The following is a 23,247-nucleotide window of genomic DNA, read 5'->3' as shown; positions in this document are numbered from 1 at the left end:
CAGGCTTTTGGAAGGAAAACGTACGAAATACATATTTAAGTGTTTATTGTACTATAGTTTGTCTATTTGCGTCAATAGATTTCTCCTAAATTCACCAAAAGTTAGCATTCTAACGTAACATAAAGTACCGCGACCGCTGTGTGCACCATGTAATCAGAGGTATCGTTGGAAAGCTCCGTCTCTCCTGCACAATCTCATCGGATCCAAATACGGTCATTTCCTTTGTATCAGCAACCAATCGTGAAAGTACAAAGGGGTCTTAAACCAAAAAACGAAATCTCATTGGCTGGTGTCAATTTCTGACAACGTGATTCGTTCAGATGCGTCACGTGGTGTGCTAAAACACTTCCTGGTTAGCTTTCCGCTAGAAATGTAAATCTCAAAATGGCAAAAGAATGGCGAAAAAAACGTTTACAGAGAAGACAACAACAATTGTCACTTGCACGAAGCAAGATTATACAAAAAAGAAATGACCCCGAACATGAAATACCTTCACGGAGTGCGTCGAGGCGCAAGCTGTCATCCAGAGAACAGGAGGGTTTAGCTAGCGCCTCACAGCAATCTGTAAAGGTCGTTTTCTCAAAATGAGTTTTTTCTCCTACTCTTGAGTCCGAAATGTCCACTTCAGTTGCACTTACATACACCAAACCTTCCAGTTATATTCCTATCAACATTATGAAGGCTTTAACTGAAGGGTTTGTTCATACATCATTCATAGCCTGAATTATATAACATTGTTTACCTAAAAACATGGCGAAAATTAATATTTTAGGGCTTTTTTCTGATTTATAGAGTGATAAAAAGAGCTATCCTATTTCCCTTCTGTAAAAGCCTTAGTTTCTAATATGACTACAAAATGAAACAAGAATTTTGAACCTGGCTTTATCCAAAGTTGAGATTTCGATTCCTGAAATGTGTTAAAATATGCGCATATTTAATGAGATAATGGCTAATTTGCATATTTAAACATGCTATTTCAGAAAACTTGTAATACAAAAAACAATTGCCTTATTGTAAGTAATTAACTGGAGACATTTCTAGCTGATACCTTTAAGTTAAAAAAAATTACCCTATTCACCTGGGGTGTCTCGCCTTAATTCCATTGTGAGAAGACAAAATCATGATTGTAATTAATTTTTTATAGATTTTTAAAGCTTAATTTCATAGTTTCTGACATTTTACACAAACATTTTCAAAAATTTTCACCTAGATTTCCGTCTGTTTTCAAGTTTGCTTATTTGACATCTTTCACATACTTCCCGGACAATTTCGACGAACATTTCCGACTTTTCGAAACCATTTTTAAATACTTAAAATGTTATCAATTTTTTACATATATTTCCGTGTGTCTTCATGTTAACGTTGTTTTTTTACGTTGATCACATACTTTTTTGAAGTTTTTTACATATATTTTGAGTAGATTCCACGTACACTTTTTAGACATTTCTCAGGTGTATTTTTAAACGTTTGCATGTATACTTCTTGGAATTGTTTCCTGCATGCTTTTTAGACCTTGGTCACGTATATTTTTGACATTCATCTAACATTTTGACTGTCCCCATGTATACTTTTCGTATATACATTTTAAACACATTTTTCTCTACCTACTCCCTTTTTATGGACTGATACGAGGAGTCGACTAAGTAGTAAATCAATGAACAGAAAAATAATCTCTAGCTGTTAACACAAACGTTGTTAAGATAAGACATCGTTTATTGATCCCAAATTGGGAAATGTTTTCGTTGCGGCAGCATGTAAATCAAAGTATTGCACATAATTAGAAATTAAATAGAAAAGAACAATTCGAAATTAGCTTCGATTTAAAAAGAGGTGTTTTTACTGCAAACAGAAACTAGGCATGAGATGAGTTCACTGGTCATTGATAAAAGTGCGTGCCTTTCTGTGTTTGTGTCCTAATGAAGGATCAAACGGAAAATAGTTACATTTTTACCTAATATTTTATGTCCAATGATTTTTTTTGTAGGATAATTTGATTGATAATTGATTGTTAATTAATTACTTAAAGTTAGATGGATAAATACTTTATTTATCCCAATTTGGGAAATGGTTTTGCTTCAGTGTGTTCAGACATACAATACAAATACTTAAAATGTGGAGCAGAGACTTAACTAGTAAAAATGTACAGATAAAATAAAAATATGATATCAAATATAAACAGTATGAAAATGATGGATATAAAGTTAAAGCCATTAGTAGCTGAATTATAAAAGAGTTGAACTGACTAAATGAGATGATCGTTGTATGGATGCACGTTGTTAGAGTGGCAGCTCCATATATCTAATGGATGAACCCGCCCTCAGTTCAACAGACTTCCTCCCATGAGGTTTTCTCCCCACTTTACAAACACATTCCTGCTGCGGTTTATTAAAGATTAACTCTGCGTGCTGCGTTCAGGGTCACCGCTGCTGAGAGCTAATATTTGTGCTGATATCTCTGCAGAAAACAGGCCGGAGTTTATCACTAACTCTCGTTCAGTGTGATCACAGCAGGAATGCAGCACGAGGTTTCCCTCCGCTGTGAAATGTGATTTCCCGCTTCATGATTCACTCAGTTGGAGTTTCTGAGGAAGGCGCTGTGACGTCTGAGTGCAGAGGGGAGAAGGAGAATTAAAAAGGGTAGAGCTGCACATATGAGCTATCGCTGAAGTACATGTCTGTGTGAGGGACTGGACATACTTCTTATGTTTTCAGCAACAGTGATTGGTCTAATCAACAGTGATTGGTCTAATCAACAGTGGCATGAGAGGAAAATCACCTCAAACTCTCTTTCTGATCGGGTTATCATTAAAGTAATGTTTCATGTCAAAATGCTCTCTTTAGCATCTCAAATGTTCCGTTTCATTTCATATTAAAGTGAATATCGTTGGGTTTTGGACTGAAGGAACAGGACACTTAAACACATCCGCTTGGACTCAGACTGTGATGGACTTTCTTTGGACATTTTTCAAATACATTTTTTCGACATTTTGTTGAACTGGTACAATGAGTCATCGATGCTGTTTTTAAACTCTGAATTATTCTCTGTTTTATATTAATTTGAAAAAATGTTCTCACATTATATTACTCAAGTAGTTAATCGAGAAAACATTGAATAATCTGATAAAAATAAGTGTTTCGTTGCAGCCCTAGAAAATTAACAATTATATATTTTTTTTATTCAAATGTATTTTTATTTTCTAATATTAGAAACAAAACATTGTCTAGGTCAGTGGTTCTCAAACTTTTTCTGTCTGGCCCCCCTTTGGAGAAAAAAAAAAGTCAGGCCCCCTCATATAGGGGGGGTCCGGGGGCATGCTCCCCTGGGAAAATTTGTTTTAAAATGTTGACGTTTGAGAGCAACATAAAGAGATCGATGGATACCTCTCAACACCCAGATGAAACAGAACTGTAAACAGATTCACTTTCTTTATGGATATTTTGCAAGTCACCCTTTTAAACTTTATTCTTGTTTTACTGTCAGATAGTATTTCATACCTGTTTTTCATTTATTCTCTTATTGTTTATAACTATAATGATCATATAAGGGAGGCTGTGGAATGAGCCTTGGTGTTGGGATCAGGGGAATAGGTTCAAACCCCACTGCAGTCAGCATGTCGTTGTGTCCCTGAGACACTTCACCCCAAAGTGCTCCTGTGGGGATTGTCCACGGTATTGAGTATGTAAGTAGCATTGGGTAAAAGCGTCCATGTAATTTAAACGTGTGCCTCGGAAATAATTATTTACATTAATCGTGACCAAACCGTTTCAGATAACTTTGACTAAAGTTAACTATCTAAACACTGAGAGAGTCCTTTAGTTAGGCTGACGTTATCTGAGTCTCTCAGTCTGACACCTTGTTGTTGAAAAAGCTCCTTATACCCGTTAGCGTAGCTCGCTAGCACCCGAAACTAACGACAACGATCTCTGGTACCGGTGCTCTCTCTCTCTCTCTCTCCCTCTCTCTCTCTCTCTCTCACAAATTAGCTCGTTCCACACAGAGCCGAGCTTGAATGAAACACAGAGACCCAGACGTATTTGTTCTGTACTTTAAAAAAACTAAATGTTTTCCTCCTTGTCTCTCGCGCCCCCCCCTGTCATGCCTCTGCACCTCCCACTTTGAGAAACAGTGGTCAAGGCTAATGGGCGGGACATCTCTATGCGGTTGACCAATCTCAACAGAGCCGGCCAGCTAACCAATCAGAACAGACTGGGCTGTGGTTTCAGACAGAGGGTGAAAAGAGGTGCTGTATGAGAAAAGTAAAGAGCTTTCTGAACATGAAAGCATGGAGACATGTCCCAGTCGAGACCACCAGCTGGAGGCGGACCCTTTAAGACAGGAAGTTGTTGTTGTTTCAAATACACTTTTTAATGAAATCACCACAACGTTCAAACCCTTCTGATAAAAGCCGACAGTCCTCCCTCTGAAGTGTGTTTGATTAAATCTGTCACTGAGTCTGGTTTATAGAACAGTGGAAGTGTGTGTGTGTGTGTGTGTGTGTGTGTGTGTGTGTGTGTGTGTGTGTGTGTGTGTGTGTGTGTGTGTGTGTGTGTGTGTGTGTGTGTGTGTGTGTGTGTGTGTGTGTGTGTGTGTGTGTGTGTGTGTGTGTGTGTGTGTGTGTGTGTGTGTGTGTGTGTGTGTGTGTGTGTGTGTGTGTGTGTGTGTGTGTGTGTGTGTGTGTGTGTGTGTGTGTGTGTGTGTGTGTGTGTGTGTGTGTGTGTGGTGTGGGTTTAGGTGTGGTTCTTTAAACTTAACATCTTTTTAATCTCCATCATCCTGACGTCAGATCGTCTTCATTCAGAGGAAAATCCCTGTAACTGTCGGAAACCAGTTCCACCAGTGTGTGTGTGTGTGTGTGTGTGTGTGTGTGTGTGTGTGTGTGTGTGTGTGTGTGTGTGTGTGTGTGTGTGTGTGTGTGTGTGTGTGTGTGTGTGTGTGTGTGTGTGTGTGTGTGTGTGTGTGTGTGTGTGTGTGTGTGTGTGTGTGTGTGTGTGTGTGTGTGTGTGTGTGTGTGTGTGTGTGTGTGTGTGTGTGTGTGTGTGTGTGTGTGTGTGTGTGTGTGTGTGTGTAACTGATCAGGTCTCCAGCAGGGGGAGCTGTTGCTATATGAAAAAAACAGCGTGTGTGTGTGTGTCTAAAATGGATAGACCCCATATTTAATCAGAGCTGTGACGGAGAGGGGTCGGTGCGCAGAGTGCAGCAGCCTGCGCAGCCTGCGCTGCTGGCTTCCTCCAAGTTTACAGTAAAACAAACTGGTGCTGTGGCCAATGGGCATTTACAATTATGAATAATATTACTATTATTAGCATTATTACTATATTTTGGTTGAAACTAAGCCAGAAAAAAAATAAAAACATAAATAATAATAAAAATATATATACTGTAAATAAAATCGAATAAAAAAAAAAAAAAATTCGATTATGGAGACTTTAACGAATATTAAAAAAATCGAATAATCGGTGGCATCCCTAGTGGAAACATGCGAGCTGTGGAAACCTACGAGCTGTGGGAACCTGCGAGCTGTGGGAACATGCGAGCTGTGGAAACATGCGAGCTGTGGAAACCTGCAGTGTCTTTAAGTCTTTAAGTGAGTTTTAATGAGAGGAAGTTAAAAACGCAGACGGGATGATTTTGATCTTCTGGGAGTTTCCGCTCTCAGGTTGAGCTTTAAATCAGTTTTATATATTTTAAACACAACCTTTCATGAGTTTGCTGCTAATTGAAAGGACTTTAAAGTACTTTATATTCCATTCAAAGGCTGGAGTGTTTATGTAGTGGATTTCAGACCGAACATTAAACAGGAAGAGGCGAAGGGTCTCTTTCCTCCTCCGTCAGCTTTCCTCTCTGCACCTCCTCCATCCTCCCTTTATAGAGCACTTGTGTGTGTGTGTGTGTGTGTGTGTGTGTGTGTGTGTGTGTGTGTGTGTGTGTGTGTGTGTGTGTGTGTGTGTGTGTGTGTGTGTGTGTGTGTGTGTGTGTGTGTGTGTGTGTGTGTGTGTGTGTGTGTGTGTGTGTGTGTGTGTGTGTGTGTGTGTGTGTGTGTGTGTGTGTGTGTGTGTGTGTGTGTGTGTGTGTGTGTGTGTGTGTGTGTCCTCCAACACTGTAATTTCCTCCTAAAATAGCTCTGGTGTTGACCTGTAATGAGTGTGTGTGATGCATTGTGGGACTTTTTTAAAACCACTGAATCCACATTTTTTTACTACAGCAGAGAGTTCAAGTGGAGGGTCTTAGAACATAAATACGGATCTTAGTAAATACTGTGTCTTTAGTGTCCCCTGGTCTCCCAGTTGTGTGCGTCACTCTTTAGTGTCCCCTGGTCTCCCAGCTGTGTGCGTCACTCTTTAGTGTCCCCTGTTCTCCCAGCTGTGTGCGTCACTCTTTAGTGTCCCCTGGTCTCCCAGCTGTGTGCGTCACTCTTTAGTGTCCCCTGGTCTCCCAGCTGTGTGCGTCACTCTTTAGTGTCTCCTGGTCTCCAGCTGTGTGCGTCACTCTTTAGTGTCCCCTGGTCTCCCAGCTGTGTGCGTCACTCTTTAGTGTCCCCTGGTCTCCCAGCTGTGTGCGTCACTCTTTAGTGTCCCCTGGTCTCCCAGCTGTGTGCGTCACTCTTTAGTGTCCCCTGGTCTCCCAGCTGTGTGCGTCACTCTTTAGTGTCTCCTGGTCTCCAGCTGTGTGCGTCACTCTTTAGTGTCCCCTGGTCTCCCAGCTGTGTGCGTCACTCTTTAGTGTCCCCTGGTCTCCCAGCTGTGTGCGTCACTCTTTAGTGTCCCCTGGTCTCCCAGCTGTGTGCGTCACTCTTTAGTGTCTCCTGGTCTCCAGCTGTGTGCGTCACTCTTTAGTGTCCCCTGGTCTCCCAGCTGTGTGCGTCACTCTTTAGTGTCCCCTGGTCTCCAGCTGTGTGTGTCACTCTTTAGTGTCCCCTGGTCTCCCAGCTGTGTGCGTCACTCTTTAGTGTTCCCTGGTCTCCCAGCTGTGTGCTTCACTCTTTAGTGTCCCCTGGTCTCCAGCTGTGTGCGTCACTCTTTAGTGTCCCCTGGTCTCCCAGCTGTGTGCGTCACTCTTTAGTGTCCCCTGGTCTCTGTTGTGTTTTGAGCTTCTTCAGCATTTTGTATTTGAATTGAATTGATTTATTTAAAACAAGGGACAGTGTACATTAATCAACTTATTAAAAACATGTAAATGTACTCGAATTAGCCAACAGGCTAGTTTTCACCGATAGTCCCTTTGCCAGATGGTGACCCAACAAGCAAGAATACAAATACCACTACATTGTAATACAAAAAAAGTACATATTTACAATAGACGACATCACTGTATACAGGTAAGGAACAAGTCATGATAATAGGGGTGTAACAACTAATCGACTTAATCGATTAAAATCGATTACCAAATTAGTTGGCAACTAATTCAGTCGTCGATTCGTTGGTGACGTCATCACATGTGTTCTACACCCCGTTAAGCTCCAACGTTATCGCTCTTTTTTATCGGTACAGGAGACATTTAAAAACATATGTTATGTATTATTGCTACATAAACATTATATCGCAGTCTTAGTGTCGCCAACTCAGTTTCTAATATGCAATATGACTACAAAATGCGTCTATAATGTATTTTCGATCTTCCCAATTCAGACGAGAGATCTCTCCCCCGCCTGCTTGCGAGGGGGCGGGGCAGTTTACACACACACGCAGGAGATGGCGGAGAGAACGCGCTCCGAGGTGTGGTTAAACTTTAGCCGTCTCGATGTGGACAATGTTCGTTACCAAAAGTGCAATAACAGTTTATCATATAAAGGCGGTAAAACGAGCAATTTGTCTAAACATTTAGCAAAAGTGCACCACATTCAGACGGAGGAATGCACCGGGTTCGATTGTCTTTCTAGTAGCTCTGTAGCCCTGTCCACGAGTAACGTTTCCACGTCAGGTGTTATGTATGCTAGCAGCAACACACAGAGTTAACTCAGTTATAAAAACATAGGTTAATGATTAGAGGTAACCGAGTTATTTTGTTAAAGTTTCAGCTATTCTGTTTACAGTTCTTTCATCACATTATTTAAGATGATTAGTTAAAACATTGTTGTTTCTTTTGATGTGAAATATTATGCATTTAATTAAAATAAAAAGCAATGTTAGTTTTGTTCACAATTTGTTGAGTTAGTTTACCTTATTTCTTGTCAAAAGAACCGTTAATACTATCGTTAAAAGGACCGGATCGATAAGCAGTATTGATATAAGTAGTAGTACAGTTAAAACCTTAACGATCCGAATAATCGATTAATCGTTTCATTAATCGATTATCAAATTAGTCGTTTGTTGCAGCCCTACATGATAATAAAGAAATACGCGCACACACACACACACACACACACACACACACACACACACACACACACACACACACACACACACACACACACACGCGTCAGTGCTGACACTGTTGGTTATCAATGAGCCACTTCTGTCTAGCCCTGAGCCTGTTTTTCAGGTCTCAGGCTCGACCCTTCTCAAAGGGTTACATTAATAATCTTTTTTCTCAAAGCAAGGTTACGCCTGTGAGTTGGATGTAGAAGTGTCAGAATCAATATAGATGTTTTTATTTTAAAATAAATTCAGATTGAACACAGTTAAAAAAATTAAATGATTGTGTCGGTCCAAAAAAGAAATGACTTGAAAACCACCCTGAATGATGGGTTGGTAGACTAAAAGCTTTAGGAATCCAAACTACAACATATAATAAGTACCCTGTATCAAGATTGATGCAAAACAAGTTAAATTTGACCTTTTTAGAGATCTAGCACAAAAAAAACACTTCTGGGGTCATTTGGGTGGATTTGACCTGTCTCTGGCCCCCCTTGCTCGATTGTGCTGGTTGACATCTCTTTCTAACCGTCAGAGCCAATGGAATCGAGGGGAACTCCCACATACTCCTTATTTGGTCATGTGTGTGTGTTAGACTGCCGCATAGCCAAGACCGGAAGCTGCGATAACTCTGGTGGCTACCATTAGCAGCTAACTTTTTCTCTCCGAATTTTACATAAAACTTGAATTATGGTTTATAAATTAAAAAGATTTATTTCACAGACACATTATCAACCTATGGATTAACTGATTCAGCCGAGTTTTTTCTCGTTTTAATGCCATTGAACACGTCTTTTGATCAGATTGACAGCTACGGTGAGACGATCTCCCGTAAAAGCTCCGTAAAGGTACGTGTTGTGATGTCTGAGTTTGCTTCCCCTGTCAAGAGTTCGGATCACTCAGTGTTGATATATATACCTAAATAATCTGTGGAACCTCAGCTTTAATCGGATATCTTGTATGTGCAGCTACGATAAGTAATCAGGGTACTTTTATCTTGAGTTCTGTGCCAAAGTGCGTTATCATTTTTCGCTCAGGGGTCATTTAGATGCTTCTTATGAGACTTGTGTTTTGTTTTGGTAAAAATGGTTTGTATCTTCAGTTAGCTGAGATTCTTCCCGTTAATCTGGTGCTACACATTAATAGGTTTTTAAATATTAAGATGCCCTGAAGTGTTGTGAAAAAAAAAATCGGCGGGGGCTTTGGGGCTTAACAGGTTAACACTGTGCTTGAATGAGTAGTAGGATGAGGACTCTCGTATCGATGGTGGGATTGAATTCCATTGATGGGATGCGCTGAATGAAAAGACAGCCTGGCTGAATGCACTGCCACTAGATGGGATGCAGCGTTTGGTTTCTGCAGCTTTTAGTAAACGCTGCCATGTCTCCTCAAGTTGCTGAATGCTCTCTAAACGCTGCATGTGTTGTTGCTGAAGATGTTTCTTCATGTGGAACCTTTGTGTTTTTGTAGCTGCATCCTTTCTGAAGCTGCAGTGAGTTTCTCCTGATGGAAGAGGTTTGGGACGTTGTTGCGTGCTTGCACCTGTCGACTAGTACCGTAGTATTAGCTCCTTTTTAATATGCACCTTTTTATAAATAGACCTTTTACACATCATGCAAAGAAACTATGCAAAAAAACATTCAAACATTTTTTGCTAAAGCCCGCACATTTAGAGTTGTTTACTTTCACAACAACAGCTTTAAAACACAATCATTCGGTCAAGTTGATAACCATTAAAAGGTGCAGAAATGCAGAATGTTTAAAGACTGTCATTTTAAAATAACACCATCAAAACGATCCATCAGTAAAATCAAATATGGTTTGATAGTTTTCTCCATTTCTTTTTGCATGCAAACTCAAGAAAGCCCATTGTGTTGAAGCACTACATCCCAGCAGGTGTGGAGATTAGAGGTAATCTCAGGGGAATACAAATAATTTAAAAAACCTTTTGGGACGTTTTCTGTCTGATTTGAGTTCCTAAAAGCTCCTTAAACAATAAAAAGAGGGACATGTTTCCTCTAATCCGCTCTAATCCGGAGTCTTCTGATCTTTTTATAATATCCAACACCTGATGCCTCATATCTAACACACACCTACCGTTTAAATGTGGCTGGTTTAATAAATGAGATTAAAATCAGTCTGATCTGATAACACCTCGGTGTGTTGGACATTAACCTCAGACCATGTTTACTTTCTCTGGAACTTTATCAGGCACCGGCTGTAGACGCTGAGTCAGGCTGGACCTATAACCCTAACCCTATAAACATCCACTTCAGGTCAAAATAAAACATATTTGTCCTTTTTCAAAACGACTTCAAATGAAATCAACTAGAAAATCTATATATTATTAGATCTTAAAAACAATCAGCCTTTAAAATCCTGTATCAGTCTCATAGCTTAGATCAGGGATGTCAGGAGACCAGAAATATAGTCGACACCAAAACCAGTGAAATAACTAAATTAATCCTATGTACTTCGACAGTAGCATGAAGTTAAACGGATCATAATTCCTCTAATATCTAGTTTGTTTTGCTCTGGAAACATCTGGATTTATTCAAGTACATCTCCAAAAACTACATTTTTAGAAGATTACGTTTTGAAAGCATCACGAAAATTGTGTAAATAACCTTTTAACCAGTAGTCATTTTTACGTTCTAGAGCATGAACGCATTGTGTAGCGCTAACGGTGGCTAACTATCCTAAACAAATATGTTTTTTGCATGTAGCACTATCTGGAAGAAAATATTGGGGATCCCATATTCTCTTTGTTGGTGAGTTTATACTGGCTGTGCTCATAAATCTACCTGCACACAATATTCAATTTCACTTGATAGACCTTGAACACATCACAGGGTAACGCTGACAGCTAACGTTAGCTTGCTAGCTAAAAGTTAACGTTAGCTAGCTAGCCTGCAGATTTTACACAGATTTATTTTTCACAGGTAGCATTATCTGGAAGAAGTATTGTGCGCCCCAAATACATTTCAGTGACGATGGGATGCTGAAGAATCATTTATAATATTAAATGTATAGAAATGCTTGATACCTTCCACCAAGCCTAACGATAAGTAGTATGTTATTTAAGGTGAACCACATTTCCTGAATCTGTGACTTTGGTTGAACCGGCAGCAGCCAATCGAGATGCAGGAGAAAAACACTAGTTTCTGCACAGCACAACTTGAATCATTGAGTTTTGGTTTCCATTTGGGAAAGTTGTGGAAGCACCTGGTACTTTTTATTGTACCACCTTATAGGTTGTAATTGCTGGACATCCTTCACAAACCCGGCTTCTTTAAATAGCAAACTACCATCCATAGTGATCACATCTTTGTTTACTCAAAAGCACATTTCGTACAGAATTAGAAAGTTGAATCTGTATATTTTGAGGAGATACATATCTTTTCCACTTCTAGGAGACCCTTTGAATCTCCTCAGAAACTCTGTGACCTTTCACAAGGACCCTGAATGTAAATGGGAGTTTGACATGTTTGGCGTCTCATTGGATGCTTTGCACCATGTGACCCCCGCTGTGACCCCGCCCCCTCATTAGGACTCTGAAAGAGCTCCGTGGACCGGAAACTTCTTTTGTTTCCGCCGGACGGTTTCCAGAAATCCTGGAGCTCTGTTTCAGCGAATTGGATGTACAGCGAGCGATGGGTCCTGATTCAGACTGTCCGACCCCACACTGAGTCCCCCCCCCCATTTGTTCCGTCACATATACAAGACGTTGATCAACTCAGACCGGGAGAACAAAAACTTTATTTCATGTTGCATGGTCTCCAATACTCTTTATTCAAAAATGTCTGATCTCAAAAGTATCAGTCAATATAAAGTAAGAATATCTCAAAAGCAGAAGTTTAGTATTCGATGCCGCTGAAAGTTGAAGATTGTTGACGCAGTAAAACACTAAATCCTGAACAAGCTCTCCTGTAAACTGTTGACATACTTTGATGTGATTCATTCTCAAATATCCTTTTCATACTGCTCAAAAAAGAAATGAAGAATATATATTTAGGGTCTGTCTGATCAAATAAATCTAAATATAGAAATGTATGCATGAAGTGTAGAAGCATATCTGATACAAACAACAAAAGTGAGAATCTAAGCTAATGCTACGACGCTGCAGCTTAAAGTAATACAAGAGCTCTATTTGATTTCTGTGATTTAGATTGATTTCTGTCATTTAGATTGATTTCTGTCATTTAGATTGATTTCTGTGATTTAGATTGATTTCTGTCATTTAGATTGATTTCTGTGATTTTAATGTAATTTTTGCAAAATTCTCAAATGTAAATATGAACTTCCAACAAGCTAAGCGTGCTGAAGCCGTCAGATATGGAACTCTTCCATGAATACATGATGGAGTATCACAATGTTACATAATCAGAGAGCGTGTTATCCTGGAACAACAGATGGTCCCAGGAGGGGGGGGGTCTCTCTGTCTCTCTCTCTCGCGCTCTCTCTCTCTCACTCTCTCTCTGTCTCTCTCTCTCTCTCTCTCTCTCTCTCTCTTGTGCTCTCTCTCTCTCCCTCTCTCTCTGTCTGTCTCTCTCTCTCTCTCTCTCTCTCTTGCGCTCTCTCTCGCTCTCTCTCTGTCTCTCTCTCTCGCGCGCTCTCTCTCGCGCGCTCTCTCTCTCTCGCTCTCTCTCTGTCTGTCTCTCTCTCTCTCGCTCTCTGATGGAGGTGAAGACCTGACCTGCCTCTGTTTTAATCTGCTGGACTCTCATAACGACACAGAGAGAGGACAGTTCGTGCTTCACCAACGAGACACTGAAGAGGGACTGGAGAGGGACCGGAGAGGGACCGAAGAGGGACTGAAGAGGGACTGAAGAGGGACTGAAGAGGGACTGAAGAGGGACTGAAGAGACACTGGAGAGGGGCTGAAGAGGGACTGAAGAGGGACTGAAGAGGGACTGAAGAGACACTGGAGAGGGAATGAAGAGGGACTGACGAGGGACTGAAGAGGGGCTAACGAGGGACCAATGTGTGACCAACCAAAAGGGACTAACGTGGATCTATTGTTGGACTAACGAGGATAAAACGAAGGACTAACGATGGAAGAAAAACTTTTCCCGTTTTGTCGTTGGATTCTAATATTCGTGATTTAACTCGAGGGGTCGGGTTTTATTAAGATGAATATTCTTTTGGGAGTTCGGTTGTTTTCTTCTCGTAACACAGCTCTGCAACTACTCTCCTCTCCTCGTGGCTACCAATTAAATACATATCTGTCTTTTGTCAAATGAAATCTCAACCTACCGTAACATTTTAAAATATTGTTCTGCTTTGAAAGAGAGAAAAAAACTGTCTCTTTCCTTTTTTCTCTTTCCTCAGTAAAAATGTGCAGAGTATTATTGAAAAGTTATCAGAGCTTTTGTAAACTTGTGTTTACACGCGTCCAGCAGACGTGACTTCAGACGTGACTTCAGACGTGACTTCAGACGTGCAGAGAGAGTCTCGAGTTACGTGCTGAAACTGAAGCTGCCGCCTCTGGTTTCAGATAAACTCAGAGGACGTGACGAGGACAAAGTCCAGCGGTTATCAGCTCTGTGGATTCAGAGCAGAGGTGAGCAGGGAGAGCGCTGCATGAACAGAGGGTTAGACTCACAGCTGGACTCGGAGAGGATGTAACTCTGAGGGGGGTCGTGGTGGAGCGGAGCCCCCTCCCTCAGGAAGCCTCGCATTGACCCTGTTTCTCACGCTGATCGTAGGGATGTTTGTTTTATGCACCCTGGCCGTCCTCACCCTGCACGACCTCCTCCGGCGCTGGAGCCACAGGGAGGTGGAGACGAGTGGGGGGGCGTCAGGGTCTCTGGGGAAGAGGAGCCATAAGGTCTGCAGGAGAGGAGGAGGAGGAGGAGGAGGAGGAAGAGGAGGAGGGGACGGCAGCAGGAGGCCAGGGCAGGTGAGCAGATGGAGATCAGGTTCAGGCAGAACACACCGTTAAAAAGGCCTCTCTATTTACTCGAGTGTTTTACCAACAAATGATATGAAGAAATGAAATCATGACAGCAAGTCACTTTCTCCTCCGACTACTTTCCATGTGTTCGAGTAACTTTGAAGTGCACCCACAAGCCGTTAGTCTGAGGTGTTTATATGCAGGTGAATACGATCCAATGCAAACATGTATGCAAGTAAAACTCACTTTTCTCCACTGAGTACTTCTCAAGTTAAACGTTTTGTCACGATTCACACGCAATTCAAAATATATTCTATATTCAGTATATGTTTATTTAATATAGTAAGACCGTTGCAGGCGCCACTCTTCACAGTGATTAGTTTGGAAGTTTAACAAGAAACAATATTGACTCAAATGTATTATTTCAGGTGCTTCAGTTGAGTGTTCCCATTACACCCTGTATATTTGACAGCTTTAGTAAACCCTTTGGCCACAGAGCGTCTATGACAATATCTCTATCATTATTTATTTGTTAGATAATCCAGTTAGTATCGGACTGTTGTAAACGGCGCCATCTGGTGGTCAGATTCAGTCTTTCTGAAGGTCTGTCAGGCAGAAAGCAAAGTGATATGTCTCCGGGCTTTTACTGTGAAAATGAATACTGGACCTTTATCGCAGGGCTTTTACTGTGAAGGTTTTAGTGCTGGACCTTTGGCATCGGGCTTTTATTGTGAAAAATGAATGCTGGACCTTTGGCATCGGGCTTTTATTGTGAAAAATGAATGCTGGACCTTTGTCGTTGGGCTTTTATTATGATTTTTATAAGTTTTTATAAGTGTTAATACTAGACCTTGTGTGCAGTCTGTTTTCTACTCATCACAAACTGACAGTGAGCACAGAAGTTAGCTGTGAGTTAGTGAATGTTATTTCTCTTTCCTCTCTAATATTTAAAAAGCAATGCATAAACCTGCAGGATACTTGTGCATTTTCCTCTCAATCTGCAGCCCCTCGTGTTCACTCTGACTCTACATGCAGTCCTGCGTAAAGCAAGATGCATCCAAACAAACCAACAAACAAACAAACAAACAAACAAACCAACAAACAAACAAACACACACACACACACACACACACACACATACACACACATGTACAGTGAGTGTGATTCTGCTGATGTTGCACTTCAAAGTGAGCGTCCCTCAGTGGGGGGTCTGATGGAGGGCAGAGAGAGATTTAGCTGCAGGTCTTCATCTTTTATTGCAGTTAAAATCCCCCCTGCTGGTGATCATGATGTGTTCACTGACTCCATGTCTGCTGGTTAATGTCAGCGTCTTCAGATCTGCCCTTTCCAGCAGAGGAATGTGAAGCCTGTGGTCACATGACGTCTGGAATCCTGTGTTGTATAAAGACCCATTCATCGTCTGAGGGTCTTGATCCGAGCGCTCCGTGTTCAAACGTCTGCTTTCATCTCATGAAGGACTTTCACTTTTATCCGTGCAACAAGATCTGGATTTCAAAACTCATTGTTACAAATATCATGATGACTTTTTAGATGTTTTCTAATAACTGAAAACCCTTCTTTATTATACAGAAGATATATTGTTTACATGACGTGCTGAGTGCAGCTTCTACAGCGGGAGGAATAGACTATGATTAACTACGTGCTTTCTTTATTTGCTGCCATTTAGATCGACACACTTCAAATAAGAAAACACTGGCGTTATTAAACGTGGGTTAGGGTTAAAACACAAAAACAGACAATAATTATTCAAAAAATAAAACTATTTTAAACTAATTTTATTAAATTCATTTTCTGAAAACTGGAAATGTTATCACCCAAAATAAAGCGAGAGAGGCGAAGTCCCTCCCCTTCCGGTGGACCTCCATGGGACCTTATCTGGGAACAAGTATGTATTGAAGTCGATGGAGAGAGAAACATTATCTCTCGATCCCGTTTGAATTATGCCACGAAAAAAAATTGATGTTTCTCAATTTTTAAAAGATAATTTTTCAAGTCAAACAAATCAAAATGTGTCGTAAAACTGTGAAGTAACACTTTTTGTTCTCCCGTCTCGCACCACACACCCAGACGGCCGTCACGTCGGCACATTTCACTTCTTTCTTTCAGAATGAGGCGGAAAGTATTAAAAGAGGTGAAAATCACTCCAAGTCTGGGCATGCTGAGAGCTGTACATACACACAAGGGGAGTTAGTCGGTTCCTAAGAGCCAGCATGCGGGACTGGGACTCTGGGATTTGTAGTCTTTCTAGTTGCGTATTTTTCATAGTCTTATATTTCAACATTTTTACGACAAACTGTGACTTTTTGACATGGAAATGATTTTTTAAGATTGACAAACATCATATGTGTAATTCGTGGCACAATTCAAACGGGATCGAGAGATACGTTTTCTCTCTCCATCGAATTCAATGCATAATGTTTCCGTAGATGGGCCTCTCTATTAATAGTTAGGGAAAGTTAGGTATTTTTTTAGCCATATCGTGAAATAATTTATTACCAATAGCTTTTTTTACCATATGTTCCTATAGGTGTCTAGTAACACCTCCCGATTTATCCACAGCCAAATCCTCTGGGAATTGCCTTGAGAGCCAATCAAAGTTAGGGTGCCCATAGGGCGTGGGTAAAAATAGCGAAAAAAATGTTTCTACCAAAAGTGACTTTTGAGATGTCTAACTAGGGGTTTTTAGGGGTGCTGAATCTGTCCCAGTCATTGGTTTTGAGTAAAAATGACTCCAACTCCATAAACAATCCATAAAAAGTGGTTTTATTGAACAATTGCAAATCAAAACTAGTGTTATTAGTTGACATTTTAACAAACCTCATCAAACTCCCCTGCATCTCCCTCACTATTATTATCATCTGGCTGGTTGATGTTCTGGCAAGAGTTACCATGACAGTTCCCACAAGCAGAAATACATTTGACTCCTTGCTTTTTACAGCAGCACCTGAGAGTGCCACAGTCACCTGCGCAGTTGCAGCAGACTAACTTCAGAAGGTAATCTGGTGCCATGGGATCTGTTGTAGGGACTGGTTCATAACCATGTTTTCCTTGTTTCCATCCATACTCAAGGAAATCCAAAGATGGACTTTGTAGCATTAGACAATCTCTGGTCTGGAGATATGCCCGCAGTGAGTGCTGTGCTGCAGCTCCTGTAGTTGGAGGCAGTTTCTCAGGCTTGATGCTCCCAGCTGCCGCCCGCTTGCTGAAGATATCAAATCTTAAATCTTCCAAATCTCCAGATGGATTACCACGGAATATGTTCTTGAACAGTTCGCAGCCAGCTTCGATGATGTCACTTTTCTTGGCTCTGATGTCACAGAACACATCCATGGCCCGCTCTGATTTGTCAGTCTGGCAGAGCTTGCTGAGCAACGTTGGTTTGCTAAACCCAGAAATTGCTGATACAGTATCACAGCCAGAGAAGCTATGTAGGAATATAAGGTATTTACGGTACCTCTCCGGGAGTGCCTCTCGAATCTTTCTGACATCATAAGATGTATCTTTAGCTGTCGTGAGGAAGACCAGGTGGTTTGCCCTATGATGGACCAGCATAACCAGGACGTCTGTGTCCTCAGCCCTCACCTCAACAGAAGACTCTATTGCCTCATTTAGTGCTGCAGACACGATGGAGGTGTCAGCATCATCAGAGCATAGTTGAACACTGATCCTAGCTCTTTGGAAGGTCTCAGCAAGGAGCAGAATGAGCTGAGCCTTGTTGTTCTTGTTGTCAAGAAACCTTTCCCGCGGAATGATGTTTTTTAAGTCTGGACGAATCTGAATGTCACAGCATGCATTCTTGGTTCGTCTCAGGTGGTCATGGTCCTTGGTGGAGCTACCATATCCATCAAAGACCACAGTGATCCGGACGTGCTGGCTACCCATGGACATCACAAACCGGAGGTAGCTCTCAGTGATGTCCTTCCACGTGAGGTTAGCCTCCCATTTGACGCTGTGCAGGAGCCAACCGCCATCAACCACCAGGCTTGTGCAGGTTAGTTTTTCAACAGGCTCCACAAAAGCCTTCAGGAACTTTGCTAGGGCAGCCTTGTCTGGCTTTCGCAACTTCTGATTCTTGTCAAATAGAGACATTGGTGTTGGCGTCAACTCAAAGCGCAAAGCTTCTTTGGTCTTGACTTCACGCTCACTAATGATGATGAGGCGGTTGAAGAGCTTGAGTGAGTCAGTGATTAGCTTCTCTCCATTGATTTTAGGAGCAGATCTGAGGCTTGCCAATGACTTGACCTTGTGCTTGGTTTCCATTGCATCCAGAACAGTTTTCCCATCCATCTTGGCCTGTATGGCTCTGCCAACCTCCTCTGCCTGATCAGCATTGACTGAGTCCCCAGGAGTGCTGCTGAACCCCGTCGAGAAAGATACCAGGGTCTTACTGTCCCGTATGGAATCAAAGGGGTTGACTTCCTCCAACCATCCAACTATGGCATTAACAGAGTCATTGTCTTTCTCCATCTGGGCTTTTGTGATGTCTGTGTGGATAGGTACCCTACGTTTGTTCATTACTCCTTCAAGCTCCTGGTGAATGAATGAGAAGTGGTTGAGAGTCTGAACCCAACACTTGTGAGCAGATTTGTTCCGGAACCGCCCTCTGCTTAAACCACCTGAGGATTTGGCCTCACGCATGAGTGTGGTTTCTATTGTGATGTCAGTCCATGTGCCTGACCACTCATGGTCTGAGAACCGGACTACATGGTTGCCATACACAGTAAACTTGGACAGAGTTTCCTGGAACATGGGACAGTCCTGTCGCTGCTGCATTAGTTGTACATAGAGCCTTGCTCCCTTTGCGTACTGATGGTGCCCTGCTGCTGCAAAGGTGTTCAGCATTCCAATGATGCAGCTGAGGTGACCTGTGTGGTCTGGGACACGCTCACTCCTGATAAATACCTTGATTAGATCGATTCTGCCATAGTACCAGACCCAGAGTGCAGGTGTTCTTCCAGCCTTAGACAAAGTCTTCAACCTCTCCTCCATCCTCTCCTTGAACACAGTGACTATCCTTGGTGTGTCCATGGAACCTGTTAGAGATAGACAGTTTTAATTGTATTACTACATAATGAGAAAATATAATTCGGCATACTCCGAGATAGTTTGAGACACAGATTAGGGAAAGGTCAAATTACCTCTTTTCATTTCTTTTGCAGTCCTGATGAAGTTCTCCATGTCTTCATAGTCCTGCTCGCTGAACGCAACATCTTTCAGCAAAAACTTGGTAATTGCCGCTGATGCAAGAAGGTGGAACCGGATGGCCTTAGCATAAGCCCTGCCTGAGAGAATGTGTTCTGCAGTGTTGCTGCCTGGGTAAACTAGCTGTATCAGCTCTTGCAGCCCTGAGTCTGCCATAATAACCCCAATAGAGCCCAGGAAGCTTTTCAGGAGATGAAACCCTCCTAGTCTAGTGATGATGGGCAAGTCAGACTGGAGAACTATCTGAGTTGCTTTCAGCCATATTGGCATGTCAAATGTGATGACAGCAGGAGACTGACCGCTGCGTAGGCACTCCATTAGAGTAGTGTAGATGGTTCTGTACTCGTTTGGGTCACCCTCAATGATTGGAAGAAACTCAATGAGGGACTTTTTCCTGCATTCAGTTTGATGTATGGATTTCATGAAGCCATTCCAGTTCGGATGTTCAAATGTGGCGTTGTAATTCTTGATAGCCCATCCTGCCATCCAACCAATGTCCCCTGACTTCAAAACCGGAGGGTCTTGGTGGAGATCAGCTATGGGAACCAAACGGATGTCTGCCAATCCTGCTTTGTTTTTTGGTACAAAGGACAGTATTTTCACCTCTGTTGCTTTGAGAGTTGCTACCTTTTCCTCAACTGCCATGTTCCTCCTTGGTATGGTTGTGTGAAGCTCATGTTGTCTTGTTGCTGGAGCAGGAGAAGTTACTCTGATCATGCCCATTGCATGGAATGCTGTGTTTCCTTGTAGTGAGGCAATGTTGAGATCTATATTATCACCAACACATTGATGAACAGTGCTATCGGCAGGAACAAAGAGGGCAAATGTTTGCTGATTCTCTTCATGCATTCCAGAACCACTCTCCTCTTGCTCCTCTGGCTGTTCTGCAGATAGGACTGCATCGACCTCTGCTTCCTCATGCTCCACAACATCTATGCCATCTTCATCTGTGATTATGGTATCCTGGTCCATGCTACCACATCCATTTTTCACGTTCAAGTAACAATACTTGTAGTGATGGAGCTCAACATATGATTCAGAGTATCCTAAGTGATGAATACGGTCAATCAACCACTTTGATCCAAACATGTGGTCAAGCTGAATTGTAAGTCCAAGTTGGGAGGGCATAACTCCTGATCGAGGGCGGTATGCTTTCAGCAGGTTCTGTCCCCACATTGCCACCTTTTCGTCAGTTTTTACAATTGCCTTCAGCAACTGCTTGAGGCTGTCAGGAATCAGAGCAAGTTGGCTCTGTGTATTGGTCATGCTGTCTACTGAGGGATACTGCTTTGTGTCGAGTGAAACTCTTGCCAAGTCTCCACAGATCAGATGAATGGCAGTGGAAATTATGAGGTCTTTAAGTGCAGAATCATCCATGGTTTGTGAGGGGTTGATGACCTGCTGATGGTAGTCTCGGAGGATTGCCTCTGTAGTGTCTTTTAGCCACACAATGAATCTTCCTCCCTCATCTAATGTGAAACAGAGAGACTCCTCATAATGTTCCTGAAGCTTTTTTTTAAGATACATCCGTCCATATGTGAGACTTTTGTCCTCCGTGGGGTCAAGTTCTTCCATCTTCATGTGGATCTCAGCGAGACTTGTTACACCATGCTCCACTTCTTCATCCATCCATTTGCACAGTTTCTCAAACAGCAACTGCCTCTCCTCATCTGTAGGCCGTCCGACCTGTGGGGGAAAAACAACTTTTAATTGAAATGATTGGCTTCAGAACCTTGTCTACAGAGTCTGGGACTTCTGGTCTTGAAAAAAATATATTACCCCAGAGTTTGTAACTGGGTTCTCGAACTGGGACCTGCACCGAAGATGATACAGTGCCTCTTCAGCTACCAAATCTATTATTCCAGACAGGCGACCAGCAACTTCAACTCCCCAGGCATCTCCTCGTCTCACAGCTGTCTCCAACAAATTCCTTTTCAGTCTGTCCTGGAAGCGATTGTCAGGTGCACGATACAACTTCCGGGCTGTGTCTGGGTTATAGCCACATATATGATTTACTAAAGAGAGTTTTAATTTGAAAAAAAAGAAAGACCTTTCAAACTCATTCATGAGAATGTAGAAGACAGGCAACTTACTAGGGTATTTTACAAGCATTTCAACATTGATGCTCTTATTGCAGAGGATACAAACATCACGGTAGACCAGGTGTGCTGATGGGGTTTGGAATGTGGAGCTACCAGCACTTGAAGTACTTGGCCCAGACAGTACGCTGCGTCTTTTCATCCTGTCTGATCGTTGGTCTTGAGCATCTTGTCCTTTGGATGGATGAAAGACAATTTCGTGAGCTTTTATTCATGCCACAAAATGTATTGGATTGAAATGATGAGTTGAACGGAATGATTGACAGAAAGTGGCAACAACATTGACATAATGAAAAAGAAAACCTGAACGTTTCGCAATGGATACACTTCTCGAACGATGGTACAACTCGGTTCTACAATCCAAATGGTACTTCAGCTTGGGGTCATCTCCATCATTCCAGTCCTCATGTAGTCTGTTGATCAGCATTGCATCATCTACGATCTCAGAATAAGATAATAGCTGCTGATAACCTTTGTGAGTGACTTTTGAGAGTTTTTGCATTTCAGTCCCAGGACCACCACAGATGAAGCACCTCAAACCATGACAATTTGTGGTATCAACTTCCATACTGTCCTAAAAAGACAAGACAGCTCGGTGAACAATTACTTTTTCTTTTTGTTTACTAGGCAAGGCAAGGCAAAGGCAAGACTTATCAAACATATCATGCAGAATGGGTCCACACAGCCACATTAATAGATTATGTGTAACTATGAACAATAATCTCACTTTGAATCATATAGTCAGCCCACTATAAAATGACACAATTTACAACACAATTAATGTTGATCAATGACACAGAGACTATTTATAATGGTTTATTTAGCTAAGGTACTAGATTTGATATTAGCCTAATGTTAGCTAACTTAAGCTGGATGCTAGCTAGCAACATTCATTTTAGGCTGTAACTAAGAGATAAAAATGATGCATGGGCCTATAAATAAATGTATAGCCAACTAAACTTTAGAAAGCAAAATTATTTACTTACCATGTCAGAAAGTAACTTTGTTGTGGGCGTGTTGGAGCAGTGGTTAGTGTCTTCGACTGGTATACGGGAGGCCTGGGTTCAATCTGCACGCTTTGAATAAAAGCAGCTGCAAAATACCTCTACCTTGATATTCTCCACGTGCAGAGAAGTAATTATACTGAGCACGTACCTAGCAGATGTCATTACTGTAGTGTCTTTTAAATTCAGAGTGGATTATTCAATGTGTAGAATACATTTTTCACCCCAAATCCATAGGTTAAATTTGACAGATCAATATTTCAGGGTTAAGGAGTCATTTTGACTCAAAACTAATGGCTGGGATAGATTCAGCACCCCTAAAAAACCATAGTTAGACATCTCAAAAGTCACTTTTGGTAGAAAAAATGTTTTCACTATTTTTACCCAGGCCCTCTGGGCACCCCAACTTTGATTGGCTCTCAAGGCGATTCCCAGAGGATTTGGCTGTGGATAAATTGGGAGATGTTACTAGACACCTATAGGGACATATGGTAAAAAAAGCTATTGGTAATAAATTATTTCACGATATGGCCAAAAAAATACCTAACTTTCCCTAACTATAAGTGAAAATCAGGTTTATTATTATTTGTAATGAAAAGGCAGAAGTTTGGAGACCATCATTAAAATAGCTAATAAAATAAATAAATAGTAATTATTCTTATTAATCTGATTCT

At 41.6% G+C, this 23,247-nt stretch overlaps 2 protein-coding genes across 6 annotated transcripts in view; one reads left to right on the top strand and one right to left on the bottom strand.

The window, feature by feature from the left end:
* kifc3 (kinesin family member C3) overlaps nt 1–23,247 on the top strand; it is a 57,820-nt gene that overhangs the window by 2,503 nt on the left and 32,070 nt on the right. The window contains exons 1-2 of one of the 3 annotated variants that reach the window (XM_079661067.1): nt 13,707–13,914; nt 14,060–14,253. The exons of 1 other annotated variant lie outside the window; for it this stretch is intronic. In XM_079661067.1, coding sequence (XP_079517193.1) covers nt 14,062–14,253 — 192 coding nt within the window. In that variant the 5' untranslated portion in view covers nt 13,707–13,914; nt 14,060–14,061. Of the gene's footprint in view, nt 1–13,309; nt 14,254–23,247 lie in introns of those variants that run through there. One more of the 3 variants, XM_079661060.1, reaches the window with a different exon arrangement.
* Nucleotides 17,048–23,130, bottom strand: LOC307025892 (uncharacterized protein). Of its 3 annotated transcripts, none has more exons than XM_079660863.1 (5): nt 21,873–23,130; nt 21,564–21,743; nt 21,250–21,485; nt 19,407–21,156; nt 17,048–19,301 (listed from the first exon to the last, which is right to left on the bottom strand). In XM_079660863.1, exons 1-5 carry the CDS (start codon nt 22,135–22,137, stop codon nt 17,077–17,079), a joined length of 4,656 nt encoding a protein of 1,551 aa, XP_079516989.1. In that variant the 5' UTR covers nt 22,138–23,130; the 3' UTR covers nt 17,048–17,076. The 3 variants fall into 3 exon arrangements, with proteins under 3 accessions (XP_079516989.1, XP_079516990.1, XP_079516988.1); XM_079660864.1 differs by having other exon boundaries at nt 21,250–21,458; XM_079660862.1 differs by having other exon boundaries at nt 21,250–21,743.

The sequence above is a fragment of the Notothenia rossii genome, assembly GCF_949606895.1.
Source record: "Notothenia rossii genome assembly, chromosome: 2".
NCBI classification, from domain to species: domain Eukaryota; kingdom Metazoa; phylum Chordata; class Actinopteri; order Perciformes; family Nototheniidae; genus Notothenia; species Notothenia rossii.
The sequence above is the reverse complement of the archived record's forward strand: the minus strand, read 5'-3'. Positions and strand labels throughout refer to the sequence as shown.

What these genes read in the sequence shown, in the direction of transcription:
- LOC307025892 (XM_079660862.1), bottom strand. Translation starts at nt 22,137, where the DNA reads ATGGAAGTTGATACCACAAATTGTCATGGTTTGAGGTGCTTCATCTGT. An exon ending in ATCCATTGCGAAACGTTCAG is followed by an intron (nt 21,744 to 21,872) that starts GTTTTCTTTTTC and finishes ATCCATCCAAAG; the next exon opens with GACAAGATGCTCAAGACCAA. An exon ending in TGCAAAAGAAATGAAAAGAG is followed by an intron (nt 19,302 to 19,406) that starts GTAATTTGACCT and finishes TATCTCTAACAG; the next exon opens with GTTCCATGGACACACCAAGG.